Below are 17,144 nucleotides of genomic sequence, written 5' to 3'. Positions count from 1 at the left end.
TCCTCCTCTACCAAACTTTACATTTGGCACTATGCATTCGGGCAGGTAGCATTCTCCTAGCATCCGCCAAACCCAAATCCATCAGTCGGACTGCCAGATTGTGATGCGTTTCCACTGCTCCAGAGTTCAATGGCAGCGAGCTTTACACCACTCCAGCTGACGCTTGGCATTGCCCATGGTGATCTTTGGCTTGTGTGCGGAGCGGCTGCTCGGCCATGGAAACCCGTTTCCTGAAGCTCCCGACGAACAGTTCTTGTGCTGATGTTGCTTCCAGAGGCAGTTTGGAACTCGGTAGTGAGTGTTGCAACCGAGGACAGACGATTTCTACGCACATCAGCACTCGGCGGTCCCGTTCTGTGAGCTTGTGTGGCCTACCACTTCGCGGCTGGGCTGTTGTTGCTTCTAGACGTTTCCACTTCACAATAACAGCACTTACAGTTAACCGGGGCAGCTCTAGCAGGGCAGAAATTTGACTAACTGACTTGTTTAAAAGGTGGCATCCTATGACGGTGCCATGTTGAAAGTCACTGAGCTCTTCAGTAAGGCCATTCTACTGCCAATGTTTGTCTATGGACATTGCATGGCTGTGTGCTTGATTTTATACACCACAGGTGTAGCTGAAATAGCCGAATCCACTAATTTGAAGGAGTGTCCACATACTTTTGTATATATAGTGTATGAGGTTCTTATAGTGGGAGTGAGAATGTTGGAATGCATAGAACCAAGGCTTGGCACCAGTAAAAAGAGTACAACACAAGAGCCGTAGAATTACCTTTGCTTGTGGCATCTCATCTATGCCCTTTTGTTCGTGTCAGTAGAACACAGTCGAGGCCCATCTAGGGATAAAAATGTACGCATTGACAAGCACCACTATGCCTTGTCAGTGCGCACTGGACTCTGGACACCCCTAACACAGAGCACCAGAGAGAGCTTACTGTCACACCCATGAATCATGGCGTACACACAGCCTGTTGGGAGCAGTCCCTGTATGGTGTATGATATGTTCTGACGTTGCCAAATTTTCTATTAAATAAACAAGGGGCAAACAAAGCTGAGCTCCACATACTTTCCTTTCCCCTTTTCTACACCTCCACCATCACCCATCTCAGCACCTCCACTGGGGCCCTTTGGGATCAAGGCAACTGGAGGGAGGAAACATTTACTCAACCCTGCCAGCTTTCACAGCTCCGCTGGCAGTGGTTGAGTGATAACAGCAAACCAAGTCCTTGACAAGATAACACAGACCTGGTTTAAAAGGTAGAAAAACTACGGAACAAGAAAGATAACATAAGGCGCAAAGAGGCTGGATAAATGGGCAAAATGCTGACTGAGGTTGGTTTGAAACATGAGAAAAGGCAAAGTTTGGGAACGCAATAACATTAGCTTATTGCTCTTCCTTTTTCTTCTTACATTTTTTTTTTACCTACAAATGATATTTTTACACACATCATAATCATATAAATACACTATACAATGCAATATAAAATTATTATTTCTTAAAAGGAATATGTTCAGGGTTTGCTTAGGTATGCTGGTTATGATACTAGCACCATACAAAAAATTATGACTCAAAATAAGTTGAGTGAAAAAGGCACTTCTGGTTGTCGTTGAATGACTCTTGGGTAAATGATGGCCTCTCTCTCATCATGCAGGAAACACAGACACCGTTGTTGTCTGTGCACACGTTTCTCTCCCATTCCAACATGAACATGTCCAGAACAACGAGGCACTGCAGATAAGTCGGTTCAGATCTCCTCTGTCTTCATGCAAAGACCCTCGTCCTCTTTGTCTCATCTTTTGTCTTTTAGTTTTTCTTGTCACTTCATTCCAGCAATATGAACTGGCTGCTACATTTCATCATCATTCCTTTCTCACTTTCTGGATTCTCCATCTCTCATTTCGCACCTTCTCAGACTTCCACTTCTCGAAGTCCCTCTTGAGTGTCAGGCGGTGATGCCACACTGATGTCGAAGCATGTCACCATCATGACACGTGACTTGCATATGTTGACACAGAAATCAAGCTCCTCTGTGACCTGACTCAGGGCCTCCAGGTACTCCTGGGACTCCTTGTCCAAATCCTGGTCCACCTCAACTGGAAGAGAAGAGACAGGAGAGCAGAGAATTAAAGTCATGGTCACCCACAGTCAACTGAAAGACTGTCCACAGAATCAAGTTAACTATCAATAGGAAGATAACTTTCTATTTTGGTGGGGAATATGAAGAGTAAAAAGGTGTAAATTCACATATGCCACTATCCTGGAATAGTCTAGAAGATACTCACACTCTCCTATCCACTTGCAAGGGTCCATCATCAGCCGGGTCTTGGTGTCCTCTAGCTCTTCCTTCAGTATCTCGTGTTTGACCTTCAGCTCCCTGATCTGCTGATGCCGCCGCTCCAGAACCTTCAGCTTACTGTTGAAGTACAGCAGCCCCTGAGAGAGCGAGAGCGAGAAAGAGAGAGAGAGAAACGATAGGGTGGTGAGTGACAGGAACGGTTTGAAATTCAAAGAAAGCTTGAAGATGATAATTCATGGCCGTCATTGACTAGCATTTTGTTGCTGCTAAAGAATTGCAGGATATACAGACACAGTTGTTTATATTAACATTTCTGGACATTTTCCAGGTATTGTAATATAAGAATACTGGTTTCCTGTCACAATGGGCCGAAACCTAATTTGAGAACTGTGCATGCAATGAATGCCTGTTCTTCCCTCACTCCAAACTATTCCCCAACTCCCATTACAGAATAATGAAGCCTCAGCCATCCAGCAAAATCAACATACCTTCTCAACATCTTGGAATGGCTGCTAAAGAGGAGAAAAGGGAAGAAGAGTAAATAGAAAAGGTCCAAAATATTCTCTTACTCTAGAGTTATGATCTAACAGTTAGAACTCAAACAAACATGAACACACAAACAGATATGAATATACAGAGTACTGAACCCTATATATATACATACATACACACAGAAAAATCCATGGGAACACAAATAGACATGTGAATATACACACATTGAAACAAGCCTTGATGCACACATTACATGGTATTCCAAAACTGGTCTGGGAATGATGGTCTTCAATTTGTCTTTCCCAGCCATTCAGCCAGTGATGGCTGGGAAAAACAAATTGAAGATAATCTTTTCCTAATTGAAACTAAATCAAACCACCACTAGCTGATTTAATATCTTCTCTTAACAAATCCCTGTCTGGCTACCTCAAACTTGTGGGAGCAGTTAATGACCCATAGCAAGTAGCGCCAGCCATAAAGAGCCATCAGGCAGCCAGGGATGGGCCATGGTGATGGCTGATGGGCTGTGGAGGGGGGAACGCACATTCATCACAAATTCCTGGACTACTCTTTCCACCACCACCCCTTACCCCTCCGTCGACCAGCACCAGCCTCAGTCATATCTAAACCAATTAACCCCAGACAGTAATTGCGTCCTGATCTCTTCACATTCCTAAGAAGTCCGACTAGCGTAACACTGGGCTCTGACTGTGGTCACACAGACACAGACGCCGGGAATCACCATTGGGCAGACTGAAAGTCAAACGTCTAAGATGCATATTTTCATCTTGTTCTTTAATAAGAAACTGGGAAGGAGTGAGCCAAGACCTTCCCACGATGCCATGCCTGGCTTCAATGTAGCACATTCAGAATATTGCTGAGATCAATGTGGCACATGCAGAACATTGCTGAGCCTGATATTGCTAAGCAGCATGTATGTAGTGATGAACATGAACCTAATGACAGGACTCTAAAATAAGTTCAGTTACAGTATGGGGAGCTTGTATTACAAACAGTAAGCGTGACCCTTCACTCACCTCGGCTGAGTCCTCCTGACGCCTCCTCTGGAGCCGTTCCACATCATCGATCTCATACACCTTAATCTCAAAGGGCTCCTTTAGTGGTCCTGACATGGGCGGCAGATCCACCCACTGGCCAGCTGTGCCAGTCTTCTTCCCCAGGGATGAGGTGTCTGGCAGGGGGGCCGGGATGAGCCGCCGTCGCTGGAGCCCTGGCGAGACACAAACAGACAGGCACATCAATTACTGCTGGAAATATACAATGGTAATATCTGCCAGGGCCAAGCTGTACGGCTCTATCAGTAAATATGTATGAGGCTGAGATGGAGATGTAAAGCGATAGCAGGCTTTACACGGACCTCCTGAGCGTGCTGTTGATTGCATATGTATAAGGCTTTCACCACTGTCTATATCATATTCCTACCCCATTATATGAATTGAAAAGGTTGACTATATAAATCTACGAGAGCTGGAACATGGTCACGACTTTCCATTGCTGTTCAACTTAGTTCAAAGTCATCTCATTACATACCTTAATTACATTTCTCATATAAGAGTAATGTATTCTGCTGAATCAGAAAGGTGAGAAAACCAATAAACTATAAGAATCACATTTTAAAAAGCTATCTTTACAAGATTGCCCGGGGAAGTTGGAGAAAGCTACAGGTTGTACTCGATGTTGTCTGGGGATTCTGTGCTATACTTCTCTGCCATGCTGCTTCGATCTGGAGAACTGCAGAACTGTACTTCTTATTTCAGATGGGAACACCACTCAGTCTGCTTTTCAGCATGACACATCTAGTTAAAGTCAACAGCAGTGAACCTTCACCCTTAACAAACCTTAAGTAGGGACTTTCTAAACTGCTCTGTGCAAGAAAACTGCTTTTCCAAAGCAATTAGGGGGAATTTATAGACGTGCTTTGTGACTTCTAGACAAGAGGCTTTTACAGAGACAGTTGGACATATGTCCTCCATTAATGACCTTCTCCATTATTTAACAAGTGGACTGTTTGACTTCTGACATCACACAGAGGCTTGTAAAAAAACATCAAAGACTGGACTTAAACAAGAAGGCTTGTAAAAGGACCTAAGTAATGCTTGGGATTTTATGGAACTTTCACATGTTTTTGATTCCCTAACAGTATGCGGTTTTACAGGATATTATCAGAGATAATGCATAATGATGTATACAGATTCAAAGCTCTTACCATTGCGTTTCTTTTGGGACTTGGAGGTCCTGGGGCGGCCTGAGGAAGACATCCCACTCTCGCTCATGGAGTCGTGTGCAGAGGATGCACTGCCTGTGGCCTCGCTGTCACGGATCATGCTCTCATAACCACTGCTGCCCCCGCTGTGGTAGAAGAGGGCTGTTCGGCCCATGGCTGGGGGCAACTCTCCACTCAGAACACTGCTGTTGTCACTGCCGTGTCCACTGCTGTAGCGCTGCGGCCTCCTGGGGGCTGTGATCTTACTGTAGGGGGAGGGCAGCATGGCCACGGGGGACTTGTCATCACTCAGGTTCACCCCACTGTCATTACCACTATCAGAGTCCCCTGAGCCCCTCAGGTGTTTGCCTGATGTGCTGCCTGATGCCAGCTCACTGACCCGGCTGTTGGCTGCCCGCATGGCCTGCCTGGTGCCCATGATGGTGCCCCGGCCAGGCTTGCTGTTGACGGCTGCGGTGGCCCGAGGGGCGGAGGTCTTACCAGTTGGGGGGAGGTTGGCATTTGGGTTCCTGGAGGCTGGAGCAGCCAGGGACTTGGTGGAGGAACTCAGGCCTTTAGAGTTGCTCGCTGACAACAAACGGGCCTTACTTCCATTGACCGCTCCTACCACTCTGGGGTTAACACTACCTTTGACCTGCCCAGGTTTACCTAGAGCACCTGTGGTGCTACATGGGGAAGGTGGGGAGGTAGCAATGGCAGAGCTGCTTGAGATGGGTAAACCAAATCTGGGAATTGGCCTGCTGGGTATGCTGCTGCCCAGGCTGGCCCCACTGTTCTCTCGGCTGAGGGTGGGTTTGGAGCCCACCATGGACATGCTGTCACATCTCTCCAGAGACATCTGACTGCCGTAATGCTTCTGTCCAGTATCCCCTCTGGCCTTCAGGCTGGACGTGGCTTTGGCCGAGGTGTAGTCACCCCTGAGGCTGGATGTTTTGAGTCTGTTGGAGTCTCCTCTGCAGCGGACCTCTAGCTCATCCTCTGACACTGTCCCCCTGGTGAGTAAGGGCCTCCCTGCTTCTCCATACACAGACTTTAAGGCACTTTGGTGCAGCATGGTCTTGTTCTTCTGATCCAGACTGGATTTGCGCACTGGAGGGGGAGGAGGTGAGTTACCACCAGGTTTGGGGAGCATGCTGGCTTTCTGCCCATTGGTCTTGCCATTTTTCCCCAGAGAGGAGAACTTGAGACTGTTACTTGTAGCTGTGATGTCCTGGGTGGTGACCTTGGTCTCTGGGGAGGCATGGATGACAGGCACGGTGCCTAGGGTGGTGGCCCCTCGTCTGAGCTGAGGCATCTTGCTGGGGGACCCTGCTTTCTTGCTGGGCGACTTCTCACAGCCGTCCACCACCCTCTGGGCTGAGGTAGAGCCCTGTATCTTGGGCTGGCGAGGTACGCTGTTGCTGTTGAAAACACCAGCTTTTCGGCAGGGAATGCCACTCACTGGGGTTCTGGGGAGCTTGCTGGTGGCAGTGGCGCTGGGGACTGGGAGCTGAGGTTCAGAGTGGTTGTCAATGCGCTGCCAGGGGTCCTCCTGCTTCACTTCCTGTCTCTGTGGTTCACGACTGCTGCTGTTGCTGTTACTATGGGTGATGGATGAGGTAGGTTTCATTTTCCTGGGAAGACTGGAGTGGTCTATGTAAGGGCCCTGGGAGGGTTGTGAAGACGAACTGAGAAAGTTCACTTTCGCTGTTTTGGATGGGAATCTGAGGGATCCTTTGGTTGACTCGGGAGACGGAGCGCACTTTGTCAGGGACAGTTTGCTAGACGCTGCGCTATCACTGTCCAGTTCAGAAAAGCTAAAGCCGCTGTCATTCAGGGAGTTCTTGGTGTCCCTTGGGGATGATTCACAGTGAAACATACCCAGGGAATCCAGATACAAGGTGCCTTCTGGGCCGATGTGCTTAGTCTGTGGGAGGAAGACGTCTGCCGAGTGGGCCCCTTCACTCTCCAGAGTACAGACGCTGACCTCACTGAGCCAGGAGCTGATGGACGAGCCCCTGCTGCCCACACACACAAATGCGTCATCCTGTAAGGGGGTGAGCACCTCAATGTTGACTGCACCCCCCACAGCTGACGTGTAGGCGTCAAACTCATCGTTGATGCTGCTGATGATGCTGACGGGCCGGGAGCCGGAGGCCAGGGCCTGCAGGGAGCAGTCGCTGTTGAAGCTGATGATGCTGGAGGGCCGACCGTTGTCTATGATGCTACCGATGGACAGCTCCTCCACCACAGTGAACACCAGCTCATCCTCGCCGTTCAGCTCTACAGGCTGCTGCAGGGTCACCGTAGCCCGGAGGATGTCCCTGTCCAGGCACCTCTCTCTCAGGGTGGAGCGTAGCTGGCACACCTCTACTGGTCCCCTGGTCTGGGCTCTACCAAGAAAATGGGAGCCCCCAGACTCCCCCCGTTTCCCAGTCTGATGGCTCATTCCCACGGGTGGCAATCTAGTGGTGGACCTCTCCTCTGCCTCTCCGTTGCCTCTACGTGAGTCCCTCTGCTGTGGGGGAGGGGGAGCAGGCTTGGGTAAGGGCTTCTTGTTGAAGTAGACCTTCTCCCGCACCACTGGCTCAGAGGCTGGCACCGTGGCCACATCCTGTTCGATTGGGCTAGCCTGGCTCTCTGACATCATCACCTTCTCACCATCAGCACTCGTTCTGCACACGTTCTCTGAAACCCCTCTGGAATGTTCCAGTTTAGACTTTGAGGGGCTTACCTGGGGGCTGCTGGATGGCAGAGTGGCTACAGATTTAGGAGGAAGTTTGGGTGAGATATTCTCCTGGGAGAAGGAGGCTTTACTTACAGTCTTTAGGGAAGCTGAGCCAGGGCCTTCCTTTGCCTTGCTGTCTATCTGTGGGCTAGCCTGACTTCCCCTACCCTCTCCAACGAACGCTGTAGGTTCCTCGCTGCCGTCAATACATTCCAGGCGTTCCTGCAGCTCAGCAAACGTGTTGCACATGAAGAAGTGGTCTCTGTCCAGGGAGCCCTCTTTCCCAGAACGCTTCCTGTTCAGAGAGGGGATGATGGGAACGAAGGCAGGGGGGCCCTCGTTGTCACTCAGCTCCCTATCAGAGATGGCAGCACCCCCCGGACCCACGTAGATGACGGTGTCGCAGGACTGCTCGCTGCTGGAGGAGTAGTCTGGGTCGCTGAGCAGGGAGGGCAGGTCTGGGTCCAGGGCCACCGTCCGGGGGTGGAAGGGTCTGAGGTGGGGCGGCCGACGGATCCTCCCCTCCTCGCAGGAACTCTCCCCTCCAGAGGAGCTGGATGCATACTGCAAGACAGCCAGAAACACATACAGACACTTACAAAACAGTGTATATGGGATATGTGTAAAATGCTTAGGACAAGACTGCTACATAATTAGACTGTCTGCACACTTCTTATATTCAAGCTATAACATTATTACTTTATACTTATTTAAATAGTCTTTATGTCATTTTTTCCGCATGTCTCTCTTTCAATTTACATTTAATTCAATTGTGTAATGAATTCAGGGTGGAATCAATTGTAAGGAAAATATAAATCCCTTTAAAATGGCCAGTCAATACATTTAAAGGTTAAAAGTGCACATCAATAGGCACACTGAGATTTATGTCAATAATATGAATTGGTGTGCGTGGCATGCATTATAATCACGCCAGAGACCAATGCAAAATAAATACATGCTGTCATTCCACCTAATTATCTGGAGTAATTATTTCCCTAATCCTTAGGCAGCCTTATTGATTACATGATTATGTGTTGAGAAACCAAGAAAAACTAGCTCTGAATTATGGCACTAATAACCTTGCATTAACAGAGGCCCTGATTCATTTCATACCATGGCCCTGAAATGGTGAACAATGCAACTTCTGTTAATAACACCACTGTAATACACTCTTGAGATCACTAAAAACATATAACTGTGAGAATCTATGCCTTTCCCTCATCAAAACAGTAAGTGCTGTGTTCATCAAAATATGTTCAAATAGAGAATACCCATGCGGCTATACCAATGTTTACAGCCTATGATACTGAAAGCTCTTCGAGTCGAGACACAGACCTTGGACTTCTTCTTCCTCATGCGGTGGATGCGTGAGGCCAGCTGGATGGTGGTGAGGGAGTCAGCGTAGCTAGCAGAGGAGTCAGAGATGTGGGCGATCATGGTGGTTCTGCAGTTAATGTTCCCCAGCGACTCTCTCAGCAGCATCGTCAGTTTGCTGTCCCTAGAGATGATACATTCACACACACCATTATCATTACTGCTCATGAAACGGCAGGATTTTTCAGTGCCTTATATCCCTGTCTGTGCTAATGACTAGCAAACAAACGTTAGTGTTGGTTTACATTCAACCAATGTCCTTAACACGTAATATTAGTCTGGGGTGCCAGAGACTCATTTCATATTCTTCAACTGTTATTTTCGGTTCTAACCTCTTAGTATATTTCCTCCCAGCTAATTTTCCCGATTTTACACTACAGGCTCTATTTTCGGCTGGCGGTTAGGAGGCACAATGTCAAATGCATGTTAGTTTGCAATTTTGTCATGTAAAAACTGGTGCACTGGCATTTTCCAGCCCTAACGCCAGGTTTGGTAACCCTCCATAGTCTAAGTTACGTTGTTATATGCCCACAGGGATCAACTATGGTGCTGTAACTGTATTTAGACAGCCTATTTAAAACAAGATATTGTTTTGATTAGAATTTGATAATTAGGCTATACACTGTCTTTTAGGCCTTATCAATAGCCTTGTGAATTTAATCTTGCTTATTTACTATGTTTGGCATGTCCATGTCCAGACTGCAATTTACAGTAGGCCTAGCCCCTATAGCCGTGTGAATACTATAGCATATGTTTAACAATGTATTTCCATATTGAAGAAATGCAACTAGAACAAGGAGAACTGCAAACATGTTCAACATATTTAGAAAATGTGGGGCAGGCTACTTAACAAACTAGGCTATAACGGACTAACATTCCAATTGGAGTTGATGACAATGCAATACATAAAAGGCCGTAAATACACAACTTGAAGCAACCACATATTTAGCCATGAAGCATGTTCTGATTGGCCAGTGAGGGGCCAAACCTTGACACACCCTTAACTGGTTTTCTGCAAAACCCACGGCCAGCAAATGTGCCTATAATTTTGGTGGTGAAAATAGCTAAAATATTTCTGACACACCCACAAACCTATAGTGCCACCGCCAGCACTTAGATTTACCATTGCGTTAGGTTTGGTAAAATAGAGCCCTCAGTATGCATTGCATTAACCAAACTAAATGTTATCTGTTTATTGACCTCATTTCTGATTCCATAGTGTAGCAAAATCCAGGCTGTATCACAACCAACCGTGATTGGGAGTCCCATAGGCCGAGCATAAGTGGCCCAGCGTCGTCCGAGTTTGGCCGGTGTAGGCAATCATTGTAAATAAGAATTTGTTCTTAACTGACTTGCCTAGTTAAATAAAATAAAAAACTACATGGCTGAGAATGATACATATCTTAAAATCTATAGCAAGCTAGATAAACACAGCCTTGATAGTGAAGGTAAATGTACATGAATAAACTTGTCTCAAACATTTTGATTACATACTCGACTTCATACTTGACACTGGTTTTACATAATCAAGGTATAAAAAGTACAGTACAAGTTCCCCTACCTGTAAGGTACATGCTTGGCTCCATTGGCTAAAGCCATGATAACATTGCCCAGCGCGGTGAGAGACAGACACAGGCCTCCCCCTCCGTCTCTGCTCTTACTTAGCACCTTCTCACAGCTCCCCAGGTCTATAAGGTGCAGCCTGCTCCGTCCACCCGACACTGTAGATGACAGGAAGAAGAGCCAGGTGAGGTTATATCCCAGCACAGACACATTCAGACACTCCCTCTGAAGGAAGACCGGGTTCCCACGTGCTGCTGCTGCTGCTGCGCCATTTAGGCATGAGTGGCACAGCCCAAACCAGACCAGACATGGCAGTCTGATTTATTCACAAGTAAGCCTTTCAGTCTGAAGTGATTCAAATCTGGGCTGAGATTGTCTCAGTTTAACAGACAGGTAATAACGTTCCAGAAATAAAAGGATCTTGTTGTCACATGCATACAAAACCAAGGGGGAGAGTCACTGTATTTGGAACATAAATTGTCATTTTAGATGATGACTAGTTTGGGGGGCTGTGCTATAAAATAAAAAAGTATACAGTAATTCAGTGTAGACGGAAAATGAGCAGAATTTCTCCAAATGTTATTCAGCAGCGAGGCAGCACATTGTAATGTAATGTAGGTCACTGATATGTTATTTCACATGATTGGGAGAAAATTACAGAGTTTCAGACTAGGCGGTGAACCATTAAACTCTTGTCAGCAATACTTAGAAATGGAGTGCTTCAAATAAAGGTACAATTAAATGTAAAAAATCTGTGCGCACTCTCTCCCTCCGCTTAGCACAACACATGGATGCAAGCAAGTCACTTTTTTTTATAGAGGCTAGTGCGCACCCATCCATAAACATTACAAATGAGAGGCTTGAGGATTTTTATCCATTCAGATTTATTCAGATTTTATCCACCATCGAGCCCAGTGTGGTGCAGTCTCCTATGGCTATGATGGTTACCTCTGGGAACACAGACACTTGAAGAACTATCATCAGCACCAGAACTGATGAGTGGAATTACATCTGCTACTTAACAGTATCATTAAGGCATAATAAAGTCCTCATCATTAAACTACTGTAGGTCATTACCTTTACTCGATTAAGTCCATAATCATCCAGTGAAATATTTTTTCTGTTCATGTGCAGAAATATGGTTCAGTGCATTTATCTCTTGCGGAAGAATCGAAAAGGTCAGAGCACTTGTTGAATCGAGTGAAATGATTAATAGAATAGCAGAATGATGAATGAAAATCTGACACTATCACCGTCAAAGACACTAGGACACAGAGTGACACTAGAGTTCAGAGAGTGCCTCACTTCATGTAGTACTGATAGATGTAGTGTAGTAGTAATAGTGTTATGAGTGTAGTAGTAATAGTGTTGTTGTAGTAGTAGTAGTAGTAGTAGTAGTAGTTGTACTCACTGCCTCCCTTGCCGCTCTTCTCCATGCGGTACTGGTAGATGTGCAGCGTGAACAGCATGTGAGAGTTGCGTCTCTCCTCTTCATCTGCATCTGGCCTGCTGGTGCTGCGTGCTGCGATGGCTGCATCCAGGAAGAAGGCTGCCTTCTCCGCCGTGGGGGCACGGAGCTCGCTCTGGTTCTGGAGCTGAGGGGGGGAGGAGGGAAGAGAGGGTAAGGGGGGGGTAAAAAAGATAAGGGGTAGAGAGAAGGAAAGAGCATGGAGTTGGAGAGTGAGGGAAAAGAGTGAGAAGGGAACAGAGAAAGCAGAGAGAAAAGGGAGAGAGCGAGAGAGGGGAAACAGTTAATTGGACCCAAGCACACATTTCTTGCCCATTAGATTGGGTCTCCGGGGCAATTATAGGGAAACAGATATGCACACAGAGGGAGGAGGATTAGGGGAGGTAATGGAGGAGCAGGGGCACTTTCCTCCACACGGATGTGGTGGTGGATGGGTGTGGAGAGAGGGGAGAGGGGGGCATCTAGTAGGGAGGCACATCACGTGGTTACTAAGAGGAGGAGGAGCCGTGAGGAGCTTCACAGGACTCCAGGCAGCCTTTGAAGTCACAGTCCACACAGAACCCCAAAAAACAACATCAGACGGCAACACCTGTCAGTGCCTTCAATCCCCCATCCCCCCAACTAGTCCCATTGTGCTGCAGAGGACCAGAGCTAACACAGAGGTAATAGATGCTGATGGATGCTGACAGGGGAGTCAATAAAAAGGTATGGAAAAGACGTCGATATTGTGGATGGCTTTGGTGAAAATATAGAGCAGGGATTATTGAGATGGGTAAGGCAGGGCAATATGGGCTCAGCGTACACAGAGGAAAGACCTGGGAGATGAAAGAACTGACAATACAAAGGCCTAAATCTTTGGGGCAGACAGAGGTAGATGGCAGTGAGAATCAGATCAATACACAGACACTAATATATACCAGACAGAGAGAGAGACGGAGAGTGTGAGAAATGGAGAGGGAGAACAAAGAAAGGCAAGAAAACAGGCACGTGTCTAGATGCCTTTTTTCCTCACTTGAGTGCCACAGATGGGGTCCTCACGCAGGTAGACCCCTGGGGACTGTCCATCCTGCAGGCTTCCTATGGACACCTCAGACAGGAGGTCCTTCAGAGCCTCGTCCTTCCCACAGATCTCCACGGCAGACACGCGGACAGAGAAGCGCGTGCCCGTCTTCTCCTTGCGCTCGTTGATGAGCTTGAAGAGCCAGGAGATGGCGCAGGGCACAATGCCCAGGCTCTGGGTGGAGCCGTCTTTGCCAATCATGGTGAACGTCTTGCCTGGAGACGGAGGAGAGGGTGAGAGGAAAGGAGACATTAATATACAAGTAATACAGCCTGCTGCTCATGTCTCTCCTAAAACTGAGAAGACTTGGAATATGCTGTCTGGATTGGGTACAGCTGATTGGGAATCTACTGTGTCTATAAGAACTTGTGAAGGGGGTGATTCAAGGAGCAATCACTGTAGGATGAGCACAGTGGAGAACAAAAGGGACAATGAAGCTTGTTCTGAGAAATGACAGCCCCTCAAGACTGGGTGAGAATCCAGGTCAATGACAGTGGGTAAAATGAAAGACACCCCTCACCACCATCTCTCACTAGCCCTTGCTCATCCAAACTCTATTGTCTTCTCCTCAGCGCACTCCCGTGCACCACTAAATCATTTGTGAATGTGAACATCAAACCGGGCTGTGACAAATAGTGTTTTTCTTTGCCAGATGAGGGGAGTAGAGGGGCTTACTTACCAAGCTTGACGTGGCCGAAGCAGAAGATGCAGCCGTCCGCACCATTCACCACGGACTGGATGACCTCAGACACCGTCCCTGAGCACACCTCCGCCTGACGGAGACAGAGAGGGAGAAACATAGAGAGTGTGAGAGAGAGAGCAATAGGGGGATTAGAGGGCAGAACATAGTTGCCTGGCTGTTACTCAATCACCGTCAAGTAAACATGTCCTCAGTGTCTGGCCCTTCCACTTTGATCTTCATTTGGCCATGGTTCTACTAGACTGTAAGGTCTGGACTATGAAATGAGAGCTTAGATATAAGTGGACTGAATTCAATTCATTCCCCAGACTTAAAAGCCACAGCTGTTGAGGCCCATACTGGGAAGAATGGTCCCGACCCAAGAAAGGCATTTTTTTACTAAGTCCCTGGACTGCACTCAGCCAGCTTACACAGTCTGCAACTGCTTGGTCCTTACTTGAGAGGCATCCTGGGTAAACACTGCGTCGAAAGCGAAGATCTTTGGGATGGCCACGGTGGCTCTCCTGTGCCCTGAGTTGGCGTGGTCGTTGACTGAGGGGTCGTAAAGGGTCAGCTGCTTCTTCCTGGGGTCCACCTTCAGGAAGGACATGGACGAATCAGGAGCCTCCAAGGAGGGGCAGATACGCATCATCACTTTTACCTGCAACATAAGGAGAGGAGAGGGAAAGAGAGAGAACATATATGTAAGTAAATATGGCAAATGTGTTAGCACACACATTAAAAACAGATATAACAGGCAGATAACATGGTACATACAGTACACACAGCAACAGGAGACATGGGAGGAATTTGTAATGGAGAGAGAACGGAGTCAACACAAAGCCTGTCAGTGTAAGGTTGAGATTGTAAATCATAACAGTAATGACTGACTCTGAGCCGACCACCATGCTGAGGGATTATCCAACTAGCAGGCTGCTCTCTGGACCAAGAGCAACTCTGTAGCATTGGAACATATGGCCTCTCTCTCTCTCGGATCTGTTTGTATTGAGTCTAAACTTAGAGTCCATAGATTCTGTGTCTCTTCAGTTGTCACGATACACCATGATCCTAACAGGATGGTATGTCACTGGTCGTGTTTAAGGTGTTGATTTAGCACACCTCTACTGTGACATCTCTCATCTAGTCTAATGTTGGAACTATGTTATGGCCATGACAAGTGGAGCTATTCTGCCAGCTGTGTCTGTTGGCACTTCCTGAACTGGAGAGAGCAGGTTTCATCTGCATGCACACCACGTTATAGGTGAAGCTGTGTGTGTGTGGTGTATGCGCGTGTTTTAATCTATGTCAGTCTCCCTGACTAACCCCCTCAAACAAATCCACACTTTTGATTCTGTGACAACTGCAATACCATTTATAAAGAACATGTAGGAGCGGATGATTCCTTTAATAAGAGAAACATCCTCACTCACTCTGTCAACATTTTATTGTGAAAATTCAACCTTGACTATCTTGTAGTATGACAGACAGGAGACATAAACATCTCTGTTGTCAGGCAGAGGAATGGATAATGGTGCTTCTCCTCGCTCTGAAAAATCCCTGAAAGCTCAGTGTGTTTAGGGTTTAGCATAAGGATAGTCAATCCACTGAACCAGTGTATCGGCACGCTCCCCCGCTCCTTCATGGTTACAAACAGCTTGAGATTTAACAACCATACATTGATAAGGAGTTCAATCTGGGACAATAAAAACAACTAAAACCTCCATCGCAAAAAAACAAAATGACTATGATGCCTGTGAGAGTCCCTGTGGTATGGAGCAGCGGATTATAATTCTAACTGTTTCCCCACCTCCCCTTTCTGCAACGGCAGCAAAAGCTACACCTCAGACTGGTCCTTTCATCCTCTGTGTGTCTCTCCTATGTCATTCGCAGCACGCCCACACAAAAGGCCTATTGTTCCCATGGCTTGTTTATAAATATTGCCACAGATCCTGGCTCCGGCACTAAGGAACAATGTGTGGTGGCGATCCCATTCTGCCACAGAGGGAATTCCTCTCCAGTGTTCCAGCAGCCAAGTGCAAACTCTCTTTGTGCTCCGTGGGGGGCTGTTATCATGACTGACGTGTACATATGTTGAGCAAATTACATTTGCTATGACATTTAAACCGGGCTTCCATATATGACTGCTGAGCCAACCGGGTCAGGGAGCGATAGCTAACGTCTAGAGCTGCTATATTTACATTGGCAGAGATGTGATACCAGGGCTGGCGAGGATCGGCTGGAGCCGCTGCATTTTAACACCTCGGGCCTCTCTGCTAATGGCCCTGTTCCCCTATCTCTAGATCCCACCAAGAAATCCATTAGCTGGGATTTTCCCCCAGCCACCCCTCTACGTGTCCAAACCCTCCACAAAACACATTGAATGGCTGTAGTCTGGGTCAGCATTGACATCAACTCTTCATGGATGGATATGCGTGTCTTGAATAAATGCATAAGAAAACATCACAGCAACCATTCCCCTCATTGTTTCAGTAATTTCTTCAGAAATGCATACTGTAGATTAGGTGTAAAAGAGCTGGGATGAATTGTCTACCGCAGACAAAAGAATGTTGGCAACTGAAATCGTGTTGGCTGCGGTTCCTCAAACAAGCATTGTTTCACAGCAGTGAACTCTTGGTTGTCTGAACCAGGTGACTGCAAACCTCAGTAATGTCTGAGACACAATGACAGGTTGAGTTTCCCATAACAGTGTGCTTAATGAAGAGGAAACCTGGGGTTATAGACTCAGAACAATGCTGTAAACAAGCTGATTTCCCTTTTCAAAACAACCCTGTGGATGTCACAGATGTCTAGCTCCGTAAATCAGGTGTAGGGAGAGGAAGCTTCTTAATAACGCCTGTCTTTTATGAAGTGAGAATTACAATATGGGACAAAATCTCAATGGTGTGGAAATTTGGCAGAGTAAGCAGCGACTTCCCAACCAGGTGGGATCTAATCTTGTTAGGGGACTTCTTCTACTCTATAAATACAGAATCTCAGCCCAGCAAACAATACCCAATAAACCCTAGAGGAAAGGTGTGTTTATATAGCACTAACGCTAATGATAGACCAATCATCGACATCCTGCTCGATTTCATCATCAGGTTTATGGAACGCAGCTAGCAGAAATCCACTGTAATAATGTTTGCAAACTTTTAGCCTTTAAAGTGAATTTGATTGGATTTTTGTATTTTCTTTCCCTCACAAACTGTAGTCCATTCAGAGGGAGGAATGTGGCCCTAACAAACTGAGTGAATTCATG

General features: G+C 46.9%; 1 protein-coding gene across 5 annotated transcripts in view; it reads right to left on the bottom strand.

Moving 5' to 3' along the window:
• Positions 1 to 533: 533 nt before the first annotated feature.
• The window catches only part of LOC106610923 (kinesin-like protein KIF26A), a 97,486-nt gene continuing 80,875 nt past the window's right edge, over positions 534 to 17,144 (bottom strand). For 4 of the 5 annotated variants that reach the window (XM_045723485.1, XM_045723484.1, XM_045723486.1 and 1 more), the window contains 11 exons: positions 14,343 to 14,546; positions 13,886 to 13,979; positions 13,159 to 13,421; positions 12,090 to 12,273; positions 10,677 to 10,836; positions 9,077 to 9,239; positions 5,017 to 8,305; positions 3,827 to 4,020; positions 2,786 to 2,809; positions 2,284 to 2,434; positions 534 to 2,094 (listed from right to left, as the gene is read on the bottom strand). In XM_045723485.1, the coding sequence (XP_045579441.1) occupies positions 1,910 to 2,094; positions 2,284 to 2,434; positions 2,786 to 2,809; positions 3,827 to 4,020; positions 5,017 to 8,305; positions 9,077 to 9,239; positions 10,677 to 10,836; positions 12,090 to 12,273; positions 13,159 to 13,421; positions 13,886 to 13,979; positions 14,343 to 14,546 (4,911 nt within the window). In that variant the 3' untranslated portion in view covers positions 534 to 1,909. The remainder of the gene's footprint in view (positions 2,095 to 2,283; positions 2,435 to 2,785; positions 2,810 to 3,826; positions 4,021 to 5,016; positions 8,306 to 9,076; positions 9,240 to 10,676; positions 10,837 to 12,089; positions 12,274 to 13,158; positions 13,422 to 13,885; positions 13,980 to 14,342; positions 14,547 to 17,144) is intronic. The other variant, XM_045723487.1, reaches the window with a different exon arrangement.

This window comes from Salmo salar, chromosome ssa09 (genome assembly GCF_905237065.1).
Source record: "Salmo salar chromosome ssa09, Ssal_v3.1, whole genome shotgun sequence".
NCBI lineage: Eukaryota > Metazoa > Chordata > Actinopteri > Salmoniformes > Salmonidae > Salmo > Salmo salar.
The sequence above is the reverse complement of the archived record's forward strand: the minus strand, read 5'-3'. Positions and strand labels throughout refer to the sequence as shown.